We start from the raw sequence: 20340 nt of genomic DNA, 5'->3' as shown, positions 1-20340 counted from the left end.
CGCACCAGTAGGGGTCGCTGTAGCGAGTGGCGACTCGCGTTCAACAGCAGTATTTCATTCCCCATCCTCTCAGTGACTGACTCACACACGCGCTGATGGTCAATGATGGCGGATAGTGCGAGTGAGAGCGACACGGACGGGGCCACCCCTCATTGCTCCTCATCCTCGTCCTCCTCCATTCTCATCTCTTCCTTCCGTTTAGAGGAGTTGTCAAACCGCCTGGCATCTTTACAGCAAGAGAATAAAGTGTTGAAGATCGAGCTCGAGACGTTTAAACTGAAGTGTAAAGCTCTGCAGGAGGAGAATAGAGACTTGCGCAAAGCCAGTGTCACCATAGTGAGTCATTCACAGCTGTCTTTCTTTACTATGAATACTTATTTACCCGAATGAATATGGAAGCAAACACTAACCATAACTAGTTCACACATTTAGTGTTATTGAAGTCATTTACAGTTGCTGTTACGCTACATTTACGCTTCACTAAAGCTAACGTGCTAATGATTAGCTTTTATTGTCCCTTGTTTTCCGTTATGCCTTGTTCATTTAAAATAATATTAATAATAACTTACTAAACAAACACCCTTTAGTCTCCTTTATTGACTCTGCTGAAGTTGTGGTTAGAGTGTACGAAACGTTAACGTTAAACGTCAATCTTAGTTAAGCTAACTTAAGCAGTGGAATTTTAAAATAATTCGGGACTGTGATGGGAATTAACGTCACTCAGGGAATGTCAGCCTAATTTTGATAAACTCACATGGTTTAAACGAATGTCTAGAAACAGATAATAGTTACAGAAGTAGTATAAAATGCACGGTTCATTGAAACTTGGTCTTATTTTAAGTGACACTAGAATGAAGTGCAGTAGAATTATCTTTAAAACTCCCATAATAAACTAAAATAATACACGATATTATTATATAAATGTGGCTAGTTGTGGTTATTAATGATGCTGTGTGAGCAGGTAATGCGTCATCTGCACTCTTAGCAGTTTGTTGATAATTTGACCATCATTATACTTTATTAACCTGTAAAGCATGACTAAAGCTTTTTTTTAATGGAACTTTAGACAAATTTTTAAACAATGTTAAAGCAATTTATATGTGTTTTATGTTTGGTATTGGTTGAAGTACTCCTGAAAAAGGAAAGTGATAATGAAAGAAGAACCAGATGTGGGCTTCTTTAACTGAACTTCACCATTGAAGCGCATCTGGAACGTTCTTTCTTTAAAGGTGTGCGCACCGACGCGAGCACGTAAATACGTAGGCGTGACCACTGATAGATCAGTGGGCGTGACTAATCACGTGCATACAATTTATTATTACTTGACACAACCAACTGAAAACTCAACTCTCATACAAAACTAACATTTGTCAGTATATCATCACAGTTTGGTATATCGGGCTGTATTGCTCATCTAGTATGATATGGTGATATTGATAATGTGGTAATTAACAGCAATATTAACATTATTTTTGCATTTGAATTTAAAAACTTGTCAGCAAAAAAAACCCCCCCCACAATTTTTAAAACTATCATGTTAATAGCTTAGAGGCCTTTTTATGTGTTAAATATGATACTGTAGGCATAGGGTTAAACATAAATCTTGCATGTAGTACACTGAGTACGTAATGTAAACCATCATATTAATGATGGATTGATTAACCTGTGAGGATGAAATATTAATGATAGTACAGTACAATCTGTCATCAGTTGGTTTTGGTTGCTTGTTAATATTTGATAATCATCGGACAGTTGTTATTGTGTGTTGTGAGAATGTTTATGTGTACACTTAAAAGTGAGAAAGTGGTTCATCTCAGATTGGGTGGGTTACTCGGGTTTATTTCATCCTTATTTTATCTACGTAAACTCCATTATTTACTTCCCATTCTCTCGGGATTACGCTCTGCAGATGTCTACATAGTTACACCTTTATATGTAGAAATATCTTTTCTGTTAGACTTTCAGTTCCTTATATGTAACTCACATGGGATTTGGAGCACATTGCGAAGATGAACTTGAAGTTTCTCTACAATTTATAACCAAACCATTGTCCTGAAATGCCTTTGATTTATCTTCATTCATGTCTGCTTTCCCAGCCCCCTTTCTCTAAATCCGTGCAGCTGCATTTCGAAACAAACTTGCTTTTAGGTCTTCTGTGCTGCATTCATTAGTGAGAGAGGCAGGCCACTTTCTTAAATTCTTATATGCTTTTAAAAACTGATTCAATGGTTATGATCTACCTAAAAAAAAATGTTTTGCCACGTGATTTTCTGACTCTCATCTCAAGTGTCACGCATTTAAGCATTTTTCTTCATAACATACAAAGAAATTATTATGACTCTTAACAGCTTGCGACAGCACAAACCTTCTTTTGGCATTAAAAAAACTGTTGCACAAAATTAGTTATGAAAATCCAAAGGACATGCATTTGTAGGAGTATACTAAAGGATTAGGGTTTGATTTAGGGTTAGTCACATGCAAGTATGCATAATTATAGCTAGTACTACAGTAACTACATGTAACGTGTTACAAGGACACTCTAAAAAATGTTTGCCATGAGAACGTTAAAATGTTGTGAATCATTTGTAAATATTTTTTCTAGTCATATTTTAAAAGACATATTTTCATGTAATTGAAAATAAATGTAAAGCGCAATACCAATAAATGTTGATAATGTATTTTCAGTGGCTGTAGACTAACTTTCTTGCGCTTCCTAAACCATCTTTTTTTTAGCAAGCAAGAGCAGAACAAGAAGAAGAGTTCATCAGTAACACTCTGTTCAAGAAGATTCAGGCCCTGCAGAAAGAGAAAGAAACACTAGCAGTCAACTATGAGAAGGAAGAGGAGTTCCTCACCAATGAGCTTTCTCGAAAACTCATGCAAGTAAGTGTTCGGCTGTCTTTCAGCTGGAAATGTGTCTGGGATTTACTTTCTGTGCTCAGCACTGAAGAAATTGTTGCCAACATTGATTAGATTTGATGCATTTACCAGAGCATGAAATGTTTCTCAAGAGCACATATTGCATAGCAAATTTACTGCACATAATAAGTAGAATACGATCTTGATGGTAAGTCTTTTTCGGTGTTGTTAGAAAACTGCTTTATTTGCACCCATGACCAAGTCTTCTGGGATTATTTAAACATTGGGGATAGATGGCTGTTTCTGAGCTCATCTAACTAGGAAATAACTTCCTCAAAAGGCCTTTTCCAGTTCCACCACACTCTTGAGTTTCAGATTAGAGGTAGTGATTCATGTCCTCTTGGGGAACTGTTTCATGCCGTTTTTTTTAAGGAACTTCTTATGGCTTAAAGAGGTCATGAACTGGCATTTTAAATTTTATTATATTGTTGTCTGAGGCCAACTTATGATGTTCGCTTGGCTTTTGCATTCAAAAACATCAAAATTAATAAGTTATCATAGGCTATTTTCTACCCTAGTTTTGAGCCTAGCTCAAAAAATGCTTGGTTTTTGGGAGTCTCGTATTGAAGACATAGAAGTAAACGCCCACTGCTGTGAGTGGAGAACAGTTTTGCATATTATAATGAGTTTCAACTCACTTGTCAGTGCATGTGGTTGAAATTGTTTTGAAAACGTCCAATGTTGTAAAATGGCAACCGGAATGATTTGACCCAGTGTCCGTGTGTTGCACCATTCCGGTCGGATCCAATATAGACGGCACAGTACCGTTCTTTAATCTTAATCGGTCTGCAAATCCAGTCTTGTTTACAAAACAATCCTTAGTGAAATGAAGCGAACAGACGGACAATGTTTTGGGACATCATTAAAAATAAAGTTTAACCATGCAGTCCTATTGGAATCCAGAGGAAGCTTATGCAGCGACTGTCTTCTTCCAAAACCAGGCACTGCACAATATTCTGTATTGCTTGATCCGGTTTGTAATCACAAGAAAGATGTTATTTAGCTATGCGTGTAATGCGTGAATTGGTGGGCGGGGCTAAACCAGCCGTGTTGAAGTAGGCGTTGATCTTCTTCTGCGGGGGGTGGTGTTTTATCCTCTTTGACGTCATAGTTCCCCACTTTGAAAAACGAATCGTTTGCTGAGTGTCGATAAAAGCTTTTATTGGACTAACAAGGAAGTTTTCAGTTCTCAAACTCACAGGATATTCTTATAATAAGATGACCTCTGATAATCATAGATGTCAACAGCTCAAGGAAAATTTTTATTTCTCAGTTCATCACATCACCCCTGTAAAGAGTCACAGGAATTCTGTTTATCCTCAATTTCCTGTGGATCATTTGAGAAAGATGCAGAAATAGAGTTGGGAAGAGAGAGCTGCTGAGAAGCATATTGTCACCTGTGACTGCATATTTTCTCATTTTATCAATGTTGAAAACAGTTGTGCTGCTTCATTATTGACACAATTTTTAAAGATTGATGAATAGAGAGCAGCATTTATGTGAAATAGAAATCGTTTGTAATGTTATGTCTTACTGTCAGTTTTGATCAATGCATCCTTTCTGAACATAAATAATTTCCTTAAAAATACACAAATGATACATAAATGAGTTACCAAAATATAATAGAACCCAGAAGTGGAAAGACAATAAGAACCATTAAAGTCCCTTTTTCTTCTCGTCCCTTTCAATAATAATACAGAGAAAAATGAGGCTTGAGCAGTGTGTCCGTCAGACACTATTTTAATAGTTTTATCAGTTTAAAGTCTATTCTCTCCATGTCTTGCTCAGTTACAACATGAGAAAGCTGAACTGGAGCAGCACTTAGAACAGGAACAAGAGTTTCAAGTGAACAAACTGATGAAGAAGATCAAGAAGCTGGAGAATGACACAATCTCCAAACAGCTCACCTTAGAACAGGTAATCACTGAATTTTGCTTTGTGGTCCCAAAATAGTCTTTTCCAATTTTTGCACATATTTGAACTATTTGTGTTCTTTTAGCTCAGACGTGAGAAGATCGACTTGGAAAACACTTTAGAGCAAGAACAAGAAGCTCTTGTGAATCGGCTATGGAAACGCATGGACAAACTGGAAGCAGAAAAAAGGTCAGTGCTATTCTGTTGCCAGTATAACACTGCCACGGCTCACCTCAGAAACAAACACTACCTTGTAACTGAGAACATGGTGAAGCCACTTTGAATATTTAAAGTGCCCTACATGCATTTGCTGAACACTTGCCTTAGTTTGTGTTAAATAGGTTTATTGTGCATTTACAGTTGTATCGGTACATTTTCTGTCCTGAATTTTAGTGGTTAGATTAAATGAAAGAGAATGAAAAGTCTGTTTTGTTCCACCCCTGCAGGATTCTTCAGGAGAAGCTTGACCAGCCTGTTTCTGCTCCTCCATCCCCGAGAGACATCTCTATGGAGATCGACTCACCTGAGAATATGATGCAACACATCACATTCCTCAAGAGTGAGGTGGAGCGTCTGAAGAAGAACCTCCGCACTTCAGAACTACAGCGTAAGTTCCAGCACTGCATTAGATCTTACGATCATTAGATCTTAATAAAACTTTTGCCTTTTTACTTAACGTTAATGTATGGCTTACATCAGATTCATTCTGTAATGAATATTCTAAAGAAAATGTTTGTCTTTGTAATCTTTCATCCAAATTTGAAGGGACACTATGAAAAAAACCCTGCGTTTTAAAGAAGAACATTGTTTTGGTAGTGCTTCGTCTTTGCGTGACTGTATGGATGAAATTGTTTCTTTCTCATAACAAAAAAATGAGCAGCAAGGAGGCATTAAATTGATAAAGTTACGTTTATAATGTTACAAAAGATTTATAGGTCAAATAAATTAGAGATGTTCCGATACCCTTTTTCTCTTCCGGATAACGATTCCGATACATGGACTCAGGGTATCAGCCGAGACCGAGTACCGATCCGATACCTGGTACAGTATCTATTCAGCTGCAATTCATTCTAGCACTGTATGAGTTGGTAGAATTATTATGGTGTGCTTCAAACTTATCCCTAAATTAAACATGAACAAATACATAGAGCGAACTAGAGTATTTTTATTATCAGAATTACATTTCATAGCAATATTTATCTTAAGTGAAAAAGAACTTAAAATGAAGCTACACATCTAATACTGTAAACTAAAAAAGGTATTTTAGATTTACAAAATAACTATATATATATATATATATAAATATAAAGTGCAACAAATAATTATAGGAATCTAAAAAGATTATATGAATAATATAAGAAAATATCCTCTTTATAACTGAAGATCAAGAAACAATTTTGTTAAATAAAGGACATTTCAGTTTTGACTGCAGCTGGTCATCCAGAATAATAAACTCAATAACTTTCATGTTGTTGGTTATATTTATTGTTTGTTGGCTGTCCTTTGAAAACACTTCTCTTCGTTTGAATGAAGCTTTCATGGATTGTTGATTCTGGCGCGGCTCATCCTCCGTCTGCCATTGTGTTCTGCGGGTTGACGCGTCTTCAAATGCTTAAGTTACTCGTGTTGAAGTTGCTAATACTTGTTCTACCCCTCGAAATTGCAGTATATGAGACATATGAGACATGTCGCCGTTTTACTGGCTGGTTGGTCCAGTCTGAAATACAGCCAAACTGCAGACATTATGCCAGGGCGCACACACGCGCGTTTTGTTCTTCACTGCTCTAAAAAGTGGTTGCTTGTGGCAAAAGCACGGCTTCCTGTGTTGCCACAAGTAACCACTGCTTAGAGCAGCGAAGAAGAGTTGATCTCCGTTTTGCAGCGGTAAGCAAAGCTAGAGTGTATAACTAGACATTGTTTAATAAAATGGTATCGGATCGGTACGCGGATGGTACTCGCTGATACCGATGCCAGAATTTTTATTGCTATCGGCGGCATTTCCGATACTAGTTTTGGAATCGGAACAACTCTAAAATAAATGCTGTTCATTCTATTCATCAAAGAATCCTGAAAATATTTTTGTGTAAACCATGATACTTTTCTTAGCAGCGCTAACTAGCTGATAATAAGAAATGTTTCTTGAGCACCAAATCGGGATATTAAGAATGGTTAATGTGACACTGACCACTACTGGAGTAATGGCAGGCTGCTGAAAATGGCTTTGGTGAGCATAAAAGACATCTTTCAACAAGCAAAATCTAATCAACCCTAAACTTTTAATCGGGGGGTATTTAATAAAGTTCTTAAAAAGCAAATATTGTGTCCATTAGGATATGCTGAACTTGACCTACACATCCCAATTAAAAAGCCTCCTCAAATCCTGCTTTCACCATTGTAACCAGGATTTTTTTTTCATGCCATTACTTTGCATGTCACCTAGATGGCAGTATGTCCATTAAAAACAAGGACACATTACTCTGCTGAAATACTCGGGCTTGATGAGGACTTGTGGTCGCATGGCTCTTGTGCGTGTTTGTGAAGTCTGAGTGCAAAGTCGCCTCTCCCCCCACCATTTATATGGTTCATAAAATCCTAGTCTTTAACCCAGCAGTCTATAACCTATAGTATTGTAAGGATGTCACAAGTTATGTTGATACGTTATCACACAACATTTTCGTACTTTTAGAAAAATTAGATAACGCTGCCTTCATCTGTGTATAAGATTAATAAATGCCAGGCTGTTGTAAAGTAAGAACAGATGCTCTGGTCTGATACAGTCAGCAAGTGACAGTTCCACCAAACTGATATAAAACTATCACATGGTAACATTCTTTGTCATGTTGACCTCATTTGACTTTCTCATGGTTGTTTATGTGAACCAATGCACTGTTACCGTATGACTTTACCATAAAGATAAGCTCGGCTCATTGCTGTTTGTGTGTGTTTACAGATACAGAGAAAAGGGCCCAGTACATAGAAGAAGAGCGCCACATGCGGGAGGAGAATGTCCGCCTGCAGAGGAAGCTCCAGAGGGAGGTGGAGCGCAGGGAGGCCCTGTGCCGGCAGCTGTCTGAGAGTGAGTCAAGCCTGGAGATGGACGATGAGAGGTACAAGCAGCCCAAAGTATCACATGTAACACTAGGGGTGTGCGATATGTATCATCCACAATAATATCGTAACTGTTGTTTTAATGATGTTGAAGCTGACACTATTAAGCTTTGGAAGTATGCCTGTGAACTATTTAGTTTTTTTAATTTTATTTTTTTTCCACTGATAACGAATATATATACAGCATCTCATAAGAGTACACCCCTCACATATCAGCAAACATTTTAGTATTTCTTATCAAGTGACAATACTATAGAAATGAAACTTAGAGTAAACTTTAGAGTAGTCAATGTGCTGCTTGTATTCGGTAATGCGATAAATCGTGTTAATGGATATGCGCGATATTGCTATCGCGGGCACTTCAAAATACTGTGAAAAATAGTACATTTGAATTTAGACTTTTAGAACGCGCATTAGCTTATTTTCCATCATCCTCTTAAGCAATGCGTATATACTGGGCAAAATACGTGCACACTCTGTTGTAAACAGTCCCCACATGTATAAGCACTGTGTGCATGCAGCGCAGTTTACACTAGTCTAATGTAAACAATCCTCACATGGAGTAGAAGCATAGTGGAGGAACGCTGTCGACCACTTATCCCCCGCAGGCCTGCCAACTCTCACGCATTCAGCTTGAGACTCAAGCGACAGGACGCGAAATACGCGTGCGACGTGCAGTGACTTTTAGTCGACCAAAGCACGCCGGGGTCAAAGTTCAAAATAGTTCAACTTTTTTTCTGTGAAATAGCCAATCGCGTTGTGTCTGAAGAGCTACGTTGAAGCAGCGCACATTCCGCATACTGTCTGAAAGGCACTTTACGCAATTGACACTATTCACATGCTCTCACGCAGAGAAAAATAACGTCTCTCCCTTTCAAGTCTTCTTGTCAAAGCTTAAACTTTCATAACTGTGAACCGCTGGCACATTAACTGTCCCCAGTGTTGTTTATGCATTGTTAGAATTCATAAAAATGTTAACACTGGCGAGTGAAACCATTTTGTGTAAACCCGCCAATGCTGATTTTAGTCCCTGATGGTAAATAATGTCAACATAAATAATGTAAAATAGACAACAATGTAAAACTGGCTTAAAGAGCAAATTAGATCTTCCACTGGTGCAAGATATTTTAAGGCTATATTTGAATTAAAAGGTATTTTGTTCTGTATAGAATGTTTTTAAAGGGCAGAGTTGTATGTGGAATGGTTGTTAATGTTTGTATGTATGTTTTTGTGGGTTGACATTGCAGCAGTCCTCTCATCCAAGACAAATTTCTCCTTAAATAAACAGCACCGTGACCTTGATTTGATGTTGCACTACTAGAGACATGAGTGAAGATTTGGGAATAGAAACGAGATTCCATGTCCAGTGGATATTATTGTTCAATTCGTGGAAGATCAGGAGATCAGATCTTAAAACGGAATACAAAGCCGACAAATGGCTTAAATTTATGGACTCCTGTACTTCTTTCATTGGACACGAATCCAAATGTTTCCATGGTTGCAATGTAACATTTTATTGCTACCCTATTATTTGTTTTGTGAACAAAGCTTTGTGCTTCACTCATATCATAATATTTACGTAAAAGCATTCACATACAATGTGTTTTGGTGTACCACCACTGCGATGACTGGCATAGCCTTAGTTGGGATTCAGCAGTCAATGACATGCTTAAATCAAAGAGCCCCTATCATAGCATTTGAAATGCTCCTATTTTTGTTTTGGGAGTTCCCAAAAACAGTTTAACGTACATGCAAGGATAAAAAAAACCCACTTTATTTGTCTTATAATATGCATTTTATTTTTACCCGATTTGCTCAACGACTCCCAAATGATTCGTTCGATGATTCATTTTCCCGACAACCTCCTTTGAGTGACGCGAATCTGCGGCTATTGGTCAAATGACCCATTCATTTGTTATTGGTAAACCGTAGGCAGAGATTGTCGGCAACAGAACGCCCATAACCAGGATTATAGATTGTCAAGTGTTGAAAATTGTATATAGTGTTTGAACAAACGTTTCAGAAAAAGTGCACTTTCCACACGGTCCCTTACTCGCGTCTCCGTCAAGAGCGAGCTTTCCCGGCGAAACTCACCTTGCGGCGGCTTTTGAGGGGCAGTGCTTATTATATAGAGTGAAGTCATATTTGGCTAAGTCGTTTAGGAGGTTGTTGCCATTTTTCAATGAATGTCTGGTGAATATCAAAAACAAAACTAACTTTACCTCGCTTAGAAGCTGCATGGAGTGTACACAACACACATAACACAATATAACTATATTGTGCATGCTACAGAAAACATAACGGCAAACATTATTAATAATACTTACAGATTGTGACTCGGAGGAGGACGAACCTGGTCCATATACACTGGATACACTGGAGCCCTCCTTCGGGAACAACCGGCTTGCGAATCCACATTTGAATTCATTTATGTTTTTGAATGATTCGTAATTAAAATGATGAGAACACAAGGTTTGGGCTATACTGTTATGGTATCGTTGCAAATATGAACTCTAACCACTGATTCTTCACATGCCCATCCCTGGGCAATTAGCAAGTGGCTGAACTGTCTTTGCAATGTAGAACACAGCATCTTCTCGACATGATGCGATTCAGCTGAAGTTTTTGAATGTGTTATAGACTAGACTTCAAGTTTACACTCCCGTCTGCATGCGCAGTTGTTGGGAGCGGCCAATTAATGTTTTGTATCTACGTCACAACGAAACAGCTAATGACTCGTTTCAAAAACAATTCATTTCATAGACTCAGAGTCGACTCTCCCTTTTGAAAGACAATAACTTTATATACGGTGCAGTTTCAGATTTAAATCTTTGCAGGATGTTTTCATTCCCTTAGAGTTATATTCCACACTACATGAACAGTCATTTTCAAAAATCCATGATAGGTGCTCTTTAAATCAACTCAGGTACTTGCACAAAAACTCACGTAATCAACAAAATCCAAGAAAATATTGAGAGATACTTTTTTATGCCAATATCGCACACCATTATGTAACACCAACTGCTTCACTTAGATGCTCTATTTCAGTGTTTCCCAACCCTGTTCCGGGCGGCACACCAACACTGCGCGTATTCTTTGTCTCCCTAATTAAACACACCTGATTCAAGCTCATTAACCCATATGATTATGAGCTGATGAGTTGAATCAGGTATGTTTGATAAGGGAGACAAAGAATACGTGCAGTGTTGGTGTGCTGCCAGGAACAGGGTTGGGAAACACTGCTCTATTTTACTGATTAATTACACTGAGAAATATTTTAACCACCAGCAATTGTTCTGCAGGTACTTCAATGAGATGTCCGCTCAAGGCCTACGCCCCCGTACCGTATCCAGCCCCATTCCCTACAGCCCGTCCCCGTCTTCCAGCAGACCCATTTCACCAGGTACACCATATTTACATGAAATGATACTTCATACAGCTTTCCTAACTCACCTGATCATTGGAATTTATCATTGGAGTATATATACTGTATATATATATTAGGGCTGTCAGTTTAACGCGTTATTAACGGCGTTAACACAAACCCATTTTAACGGCGTGAATTTTTTTTTATCGCGCGATTAACAGTCTTTTTGTCCTAGCAAACTTTGTAGTTTTTTCACATGCTTTTGCAACAGGACACGGCATGCGTCATGATCCATTTCGACGTCTCGCGCTCGTCATCCACTCAAAGCCGGCTCACAAGCCCAAACGTGTGTTTGCGGCATGCCTGTTGTTTTGTTTTCGTTTCTAGCTAAATCTGCTTGCGCTTTGGTCGAAGAAGCAACAAAACGTCAGCGAGGACGTTTTGTGCCACACACACTCGTTTCAGCTCGCGAGCCGGCCAAATAGTAACGTTACGTTTTGAGTGCATGACGAGCGCGAGACGCCGAAATGGATGCCATTAAAAGATTCTGAATGGAAAGTTTACTTTTAAAAAGTTGCCAAATTGTCCCATTGACAAGACCAAGTTATCTGTGTGTGTTGTCATTGTGAACTGAGCGATCATCATCATCGCAGCACATCCAGTCTGAAACACTACTTGATGATGGCCAAGCAAACACACACACACAATGCGAATTCTCCACCCCCTCGTCAATATCAGGAAGACCTCGTCAGTATTTCTTTCACTCTTTTATTGATAGACAGTGTTACATTGTGTGAGAGATTATTTATAGATGTTATGTGTGAAATTGAACACTATTCCAATGTTATTTTCAATAATAATAATAATAAAAAATTTCCATGTTGACGAGCATTAAAATGAGATAAAAATAATGTAACAAAAAGAAATCAAAGGCATTTAGAATAGATACAAATGTGCGATTAATTGCGAGTTAACTATGACATTAATGCGATTAATTGCGATTAAATATTTTAATAATTTGACAGCACTAATATATATATATATATATATATATATATATATATATATATTTTTTTTTTTTTTTCTTCCAGTGTACATTGAGATATATATATATATATATATATATATATATAAATATGAGTTTCCGCTAGAAAAAATTGTGCTGGTCAAAGTGACCAGCAGAGTTTTTGTTTTACGGACATTTTGATGAATGTCCGATTGGCGTCAATCATTGCAAATTGTTTTTATGGTTTCACATTCATAGTTTAACAAACCAATACCTGAATAGTATATATGAATAGTAGCCTATTGTTTTTACTCAAGCAAACTTAATGTCTCATTTAGCTGGTAACATTTAAATTGGCCGCTGTGAAATGACTCCTTGTCAAATGAACTGGAACAAGCAAATGACTAGGCCTACAACATTCTCACATCATTTTAGGCTAATTTTTACACTGTTTTGCAGTGCTGAATTGTGCAGCTGCCGACTTAAAATCAAAACTTCCCAGTGTCTCTCCGCAACTAGCAATGATAAAGCCGTGCAAGGGCCTGTTCACATATCGTGTCTTTTGCGCGCTCAAGTTCGTAATTTCAAATGTAGCCGCGCGATATGCATGCTCATAATGGAAGCAACGCTGAATGCTCATAATGGAAGCAACGCTGAATGCTCATAATGGAAGCAACGTTTTTGAAAAATTCGTTCAAACGGATTCAGTGTTTTATTTTTGTCATCTTAATTTAATTAAGTTAAAAATATGTTTAGTGTTGGTCAATTTAGTTTTTTATTTGTATTTTATTCTGTTTTTCTCTGTTATCACTTTCAGAAATGCTGCAAGTGTGTGAAAATCCAGGTTCTGTTGATAATCGGTCCTGTATGCTGCTGTGTGCACTAGGGCTGAACGATTAATTGCATTTGCGATAAAATCGCGATATGATGAAACGCGATTTTGTAATCGCAAGAGCTGCGATTATACTGGTCACGTGACACGCGAGAGAAAAGCAGTCTGCAAGATAAAGCATCAACTTGCCACGTTACGTGCTCTTGCGTTCAGAAAAGAACAGTTTATTGTGTTATTTATTCTCTCCTCTCCTCAACAATCCTGGATCGATTCAGAGAATTTCAGAATCGAGTATGAGCTTAGTTTTTAAACACAGATGCGTGATGACTCTGCGCGTGCTTTAGAAACGAACCGTGTTCTGAATCTGCTTGCTTTTATTTTCTCGCTCTCTCTCTTCCTCACTCACACACACGACACCGCTCGAACCTTCCAAAACATAGTAACGTTATTTCATAAAGTTCGGGATTGAACCGAATTACAAGGACATTCGCGGGCTTCATTGAACAGGTTTTGCCGCTTTGCTTGATGTTATAACGTTACACTTGCAGTGCGCGTTCTCTCCCGCGTGAATTTTCTTTACAAATGCTTCAGTTCACAGAGGCATTATTTATGTCTTTTGGAATGCAGTTGGCTTATATATTAAAACCATGAAAATCACTGAGAAGGCTGCTTTCATTTTAAAATAATAACGCGTGCTTTGTGAAGAGCGCTGTGAGTGACTCATTGGTAAATGTACTTGCATGTCAAAATGCTTTTATGACGCGAAATTAATGTAAACACGGTCAGTTATATCTTAAACCAACAGGACAAACCACATTTACAATTTCAAAAGAGATAAATGCATTAGTGTGAATGCAGCTTATCGTATCTAAACTGAGGGGAAATCACTCCAGCTCTTGAATGATAAACATTCAGACAGCCTACTTTTAAATACAGAGACTCTTTCTTTATTGCTTGTAATGTTTTTTTTTTTTCTTTATTTACTAGCTTTTATATTTTGAAGCTATATTATTTTATATAGCCTATTTAAAATTCTTAACATGTAATTGCTTTAATTAAATGTTTTTTTTTATATTTATTTTTTAAAGTATGGGTTTTTACACATGTAATTAAATACATATTTTAAGAGTTATTAAGATTAATTAATAAGAAAAAAAGAAGATCGAATCATGAGCTATCTAAAGATTCCCATCCATACTGTACAAAGATTTATTGCTTGTCTTTGTCGACTAATACAGAAGGTAAATAACTTTTTTTTTTAAATCGCATATTAAATCGCAATCGCAATATTGGCTAAAAAAATCGCAATTAGATTATTTTCCAAAATCGTTCAGCCCTAGTGTGCACTTTGCAAATAAACCCTTTGATAAATAAATTAAAAATGTTTGTTTGTATTTTTAACAGGTCACAGAAATGAGTCATTTTTATTTTTATATAATGCCAATTCAATATTATAATCTTATCAGTTAACGGTTAATAATTGGATTAACAAGCGGCGGTTGTCGGTCGGGAAAATTAACCGAAATGATTATCTCTACTGGATACACTGCATTTCTCCACAGCTTGAAGTCCTCATGTGTGATTTCAACGAAATCCTCCATCGCCACGGAGCTCTGTCATGACAGCAAGGGCATAACGTCTTAGGCTTACGGCATCAATAAGAAGAGCGGTGTCTGCAGTCTCTATGCTTGTAAAATGGCAAATAATCCTTCTTATCAGTCGGTGTATTTTTGCTTTATACATTTTAGGCTTATTCTCAAATTCAGATTGTGTTTAGGGTATGGGATTATTAGGCAATTTTAATCGGACAATTTGACCGGAGAGATCAGTTTGTCGGACATTAAATTTTTTCCCTGTCCATTGTCCGTTAATTACCGGTACAATGGAAAGTACCCTGAGTCTACACCAGTTTTCAGGAGCAGGTCTGTTCAACATTCCTTGGCAGAACAAAATGTTCAGAATAAGGCATAATTTTGCAAGCAAATAGATCTGAAAGACTGCTCTTTTACCACAGTTAACTACAAATTATGGGTGTTTCCTTCACAAAGACTGTTCTAAACTATAGGCAGCTAAAATAATATGCCATATTTTGACTGAAATCAAGGCATGTAACCTTTGCATAGCATTGATTTTAATGAAAATGTTCAACAAGATTGAAAGGCAAATATATACAATACAGACATATATACAAATATATTTTATTAAAGGTTTAGTTACCAGTCAGCACTTTTCAACATAATAAAATTAAATGAGGATTGGGTCTGTAAAGCTCCAAAAAAAAAATAAAAAAAATAAAAGTTTGAGAATATGAGTAAACTTTGTATAACTGTGATGCATTTTGGTCTGTTCCTTACTATGTTGTTGTTCATTGGCCTATTTGAGAATTCATGTTTTTTTTTTTATCGTTTTTTTAATAGATCAAATCCATTCAGTAAATTGGTTAATTAAAATTGCATTTGTTGCTTTTTTTTTTTTATCTTGAACCCTTCAATTTCTATTCATTGTTATTGTGTGGAAAAGAGTGAGCAGTTCATTAACTCCGTATAATAACACACTTCAGTGAATTTGCTAAAGCTTCGCTGACTTTGTGTACCTCATTATGTTTGGTTTTGCAGGGTTGTCTTATGCGAGTCACACAGTGGGCTTCACCCCGCCAACTACTCTGACCAGAGCAGGCATGTCTTACTACAACACACCCGGCCTGCATGTCCACGTAGGAGCCTCGCACGGCATTGCAGTGAGTTCCTTCTAGCCTGCACCATCATGACTGTCTGGGGTTTTTCCCTTCTTAATAAGCCCAAAGTTTACTTTGGTTTTTATGTGTCCATACACGGTCAATTTTGCCATCAGCTAGAAATCCATCCTAAAATCTTAGACTTTTATTCCATTTGAAAATAATTTGATTAAGTGGTGTACACCAGATATTATGTGGGACATTTCACCCCCCTTTCTCTTAAACGTAACTTGTTAGACCGCTCTGCTTTTAATGCAATTGGGCAACAATTTTACTTGGAAAGCTCTTTTAAGTACTTGTTTAAAGGGGTCATATGATGCTTTTTAATGTTTTCCTTTAGAGTGTAATGTATCTGTTTGTGCATGTATAAGATCTGCAAAGTTATAAAGCTCATAGTCTACTGCAAAGGGATTTATTCTATCTAACAGAGATCTCTGATCGAAGTCCAGATATTACTTCTGGAAACATTACGATCAACTTTTTACAACGCAGCTATTGCCAATAGCCTTAGCTGCTGACAGTGACATTGCCCCTAGCCTAGTACTTATATAGCATATGCGTACTATCGTGCAGCCTGACCTATCCAAATGTGTACCTTGTGAACATTATTTAACACATTGGCAAAATAATTAAAAAAAAATTATTATGGTTAACCTTAAATTCGTATGTATTGGTACAAATATACGTACATGTACCAATTTCAATACATATGTACTAGAGCTGCACGATTAATGGTTAAAAGATTGTAATCTTGATTCAATTACCCACGCAGTTTTATTCCTAAATGACAACGATATAGCTATTTCTATTAAACTTTTGACAGGACAATCACAGCGGAACATTTTAAATCTGCAGTAGCTTCAAATAAAGATTGAATCAATTAGATTGTTACACCAGTAGGTGGCGACAAGTGCTAAGCAGTCATTTAATTGATTTATTCATGAGATTCGTTCAAGAAGTCTGACTGGAACGAAGCAGAGACCAGGAGCTCCTCACTATCCGTGCTGAAGCTGAGATCGTTCGCCAGCTTTGTGGAACGGTATGCGCGTGTACATGTTTTCGGCGCATACGTTACACGTCTCATCCTGACGTCATGTGTCTTTCCGGGATCTTTACGGGTTGTGTGTGAACGCACTCACAGATCCCGACAAATCACTGGCAGTGTGAATGAACCGAAATCAAACAATCCCGGGACAAATGCCGGGTCACGTTATCCGTTTATTTTCCGGAATCTCTGTATCAAAGGGGCTATTGAGGCACAGATGTACCTAATACAAATAAAATATCTCCAGTTAACTAGCAGAGCATTAATTTAGCTCGCTCTTGAATAAGAGTTGCTAAAATGTACACTTAGAACACTGAACGCACTTCAATATGTCAATATTGCGTAGACTTTTTCATTCGGGTGAAATCACAAATAAAATGCACACAAACGTGTCCCTGCTTGTTATAGACTGTAACCACTCATGAACATATTCGGGTTTGATGAGAAAAAAAAAACTATACCGAGGGCGGATTAGAACCTGTAACCTCTGAAACTCTTGGCAAAAGTTCTACCACTAGACCAGTGAAAAACTCAAACAAATATTTGCACAGTATTTGCACAGTTTGACAAGTTTATATTCAGTACTTTTGAAAATGCACTTCCGAATGCGTCTCTGTCCCCAGCACAGTCCCTAAAGCTAAACTCAAAAGTTGGCAGCTATGCTGTAGTCTTTACTTAATCTTGTTGTAATGTTTATTATGTGCTAAAGGTCATTTGGAATAGATTTCAAACATTGAACAAACATCCAAAAATATTGTTTGCTCATCACAGCCAACTGTTAAAGGGATCATGAGTTTTTTTTAATTTTTTTATTATTGTTTGCTTTTTTTATGGTTTGGATGCTACCCTAGACCTTGCTCTACCCGCCCATATGGTATTAATGTTAATTGTGCAGGTCTTAAAACCTTTGACTCAGCACTCCAGTCACATTTATTTACATACCACTTTATACAAAAGATTGCTTTAAATCAAGCAGCTTTACTGTATTAAACATGACAAACCGGTACAGTAGTCCGAAGGAGTTTACCAGCCAGAACGTACTGTTTTGAAAATCAGGACAAAATTAAGTTTGTTTGGTAATGTCACACCAGTTCATTCTATTTTGCTTGAAAAGGGTCTTAATGGTTCTAGATCAGGGGTCTCAAACTCAAATTAACTGGGGGCCGCTGGAGATAGAGTCTGGATCAGGCCGGGCCGGGCCGCATCAAGTATTCCAAAAAATAAAAAAAATGTATTTAAGTATTCCAAAAATGGAGCACAACTGATCCAATCTTCTCAATCTTTATTATTAACGTTTCTTCTGAACTGTTCCTCTGAATTTGAACATTCCTTTCTGTACATGATTGGTTCTTGATGAGCTGTCCTTGACAGTTGACAGTTTTACAAACTTTCTTTGTCTTTTTCTTATACACAACATCTTTGTTGTGATGATAGTCATATTTGCTTTTTATTTTCTTTACACTATTATATTGATTTTTTTTCCAAAAGGCACATTTCCTTTTATTATACATAGAAAACCAATTCCTCCTTTTGAAATACAAATAATTCTTTCTACACATGTATAGTGTCTCAGGCAAATTACTGACTTTGCACATATCAAAGCAAACCTTCTTATCAACCTGTTGGACCAAGTTCATTACATGAACTAGTTCAAAGTTCAATTCACAAATTTTAAAATGAACTATTTCAGTTCATATTTCAAAAATGAACTAGTTCTTTTTTTCCCCATATGTTGCTGCGAGCTTCTTTTTTATTATTAGGCTATTATTATTGCCACAACCCATATACAACCACAGATAACAATCATTTTATTGGCGGGCAAAGTTTGCACAGACATGTAAGATTTTCCCATCCTCACCGACCTCATAAAAGCCTTTTAAATGATCTTACGACGCCTCCTCTGTTCACAGACACTAGAATGAATGAGTTCACTGTAACGTTCATCAGGCAGTAATACAGTAGGCTACGTTCAGTTCACGTTCGCCCAAAATATGAACGAGTTCATTAACTATCGTTCATTGAACGTGTTCAGACACAACACATATTACAAGATCAAAATGATTATTCTCACATTGTTTTAGAGCAGGGATATCCAACACGTCGCTCGCGAGCTATCAGTAGCTGTGGGCTGATTTGGTGGTGGTAGCTCGCCTGTTCACATATCGCGCTCACATATTTTGCACGCTCAAGTACGTTTCAAACGTAGGCGCGCATCAAGCGCCGAGCGCGCTCATAATTGAAGCGACGCGCTCATTTTTTCCAGGCGCAGTATATTTGTACTTCGTGGTTGTCTATGACAACTATTGACAACAAACCCACGGTAAGCTGTCACGAGACTATATATGGTAGCCCATAAGGGATAAAAATATTAATAATAAAAATAACGCGGCAAAAGCAACGGCGGGCCGGACTAACATTAAACTTTAAAATCAAGTAGGGGGCCACAAAATATCATCCGGCCCGCGGGCCGCGAGTTTGAGACCTCTGTTCTAGATGGAGCTGGTGTGAATCTTCAGCTGTTCCAAACATCAGTTTTTATCACATTCCATGGAAAGTTCTAGATGAATTACTATCCTTTCTCCCGTCTCACAGAGACCCTCCCCAAGAAGAAGCAACAGTCCTGATAAGTTCAAGCGGCCCACGCCTCCACCTTCCCCCAACACTCATGCTGGTGTGCAACCACCACCTCCCCCGCCACCCACCGGACACCCAACATCATCCCAGCAGTCCATGCAGCCATAGGTCAATGCGCCATCGGAGAGGACTCCAAACAGGGCTGCTTCACTGTAATATCCTTCAACCCAAAGGATTTAAAATCCTTATCTTCGTCTCGCACTGAAACCATTCATTTGTCTTGTTCATAGTTTTCTGTTTGGAAGAGTGTGTCCACTTGAGACACGGGGTAAAGGCATTTCCAGCGCAGAGGGAATGAACATTTCTGAGGTGTATAGCACAGTTTTAGCTAGTACTTAGTGCTTTGACATCGGTGTGTGTCAAGCGATCTACGCCCATAGCAATCTCTTAGAAATTGCTTGTTTGTAGGTGGTTTCACTTTTTTTTTCATGTTTAGACACTTTAAAAGTGTCAGCCAGAGTAGACCATTAGGACGCTCTAGAAAACCACGGGTAGGTTCGGTACTTCAGATGGAATCATGAACAACACATGTAATGGCCTTTTATTGATAACACTCTGGCCCAAATATTACTATTAAATTATCAGTTGAATAATCATAAAATATATACAATAAAAATAATATTAATAATAATATAATAAAAATCATAAAATATGTAATAAATCATAAGTGTCTCAGAAAGTTGTGGGAAAAAAAATCATCCTGTTTATACTGCAATATGCATTTGATAGTTGCCTCATAAACATTTTCGGAAAGAAAGACCGCAAAATATGTTAATCGTGC

At 37.5% G+C, this 20340-nt stretch overlaps 1 protein-coding gene across 1 annotated transcript; it reads left to right on the top strand.

Moving 5' to 3' along the window:
• Positions 1-76: 76 nt before the first annotated feature.
• On the top strand, positions 77-20166 carry ccdc6b (coiled-coil domain containing 6b). The gene is made up of 9 exons (XM_039653267.2): positions 77-336; positions 2734-2883; positions 4708-4836; positions 4919-5022; positions 5280-5440; positions 7784-7940; positions 11244-11344; positions 15762-15883; positions 19518-20166. Exons 1-9 carry the CDS (start codon positions 103-105, stop codon positions 19665-19667), a joined length of 1308 nt encoding a protein of 435 aa, XP_039509201.2. The 5' UTR covers positions 77-102; the 3' UTR covers positions 19668-20166.
• Positions 20167-20340: the final 174 nt, after the last annotated feature.

Source organism: Pimephales promelas, chromosome 17 (genome assembly GCF_988280905.1).
Source record: "Pimephales promelas chromosome 17, fPimPro1.hap1.1, whole genome shotgun sequence".
Classification (NCBI taxonomy): domain Eukaryota; kingdom Metazoa; phylum Chordata; class Actinopteri; order Cypriniformes; family Leuciscidae; genus Pimephales; species Pimephales promelas.
The sequence above is the reverse complement of the archived record's forward strand: the minus strand, read 5'-3'. Positions and strand labels throughout refer to the sequence as shown.

Coding starts and splice junctions, on each gene's coding strand:
- ccdc6b (XM_039653267.2), top strand. CDS start 103: ATGATGGCGGATAGTGCGAGTGAGAGCGACACGGACGGGGCCACCCCT. Junction 5,441..7,783: donor CCGCACTTCAGAACTACAGC/GTAAGTTCCAGC, acceptor GTGTGTTTACAG/ATACAGAGAAAAGGGCCCAG. Junction 7,941..11,243: donor CTGGAGATGGACGATGAGAG/GTACAAGCAGCC, acceptor ATTGTTCTGCAG/GTACTTCAATGAGATGTCCG.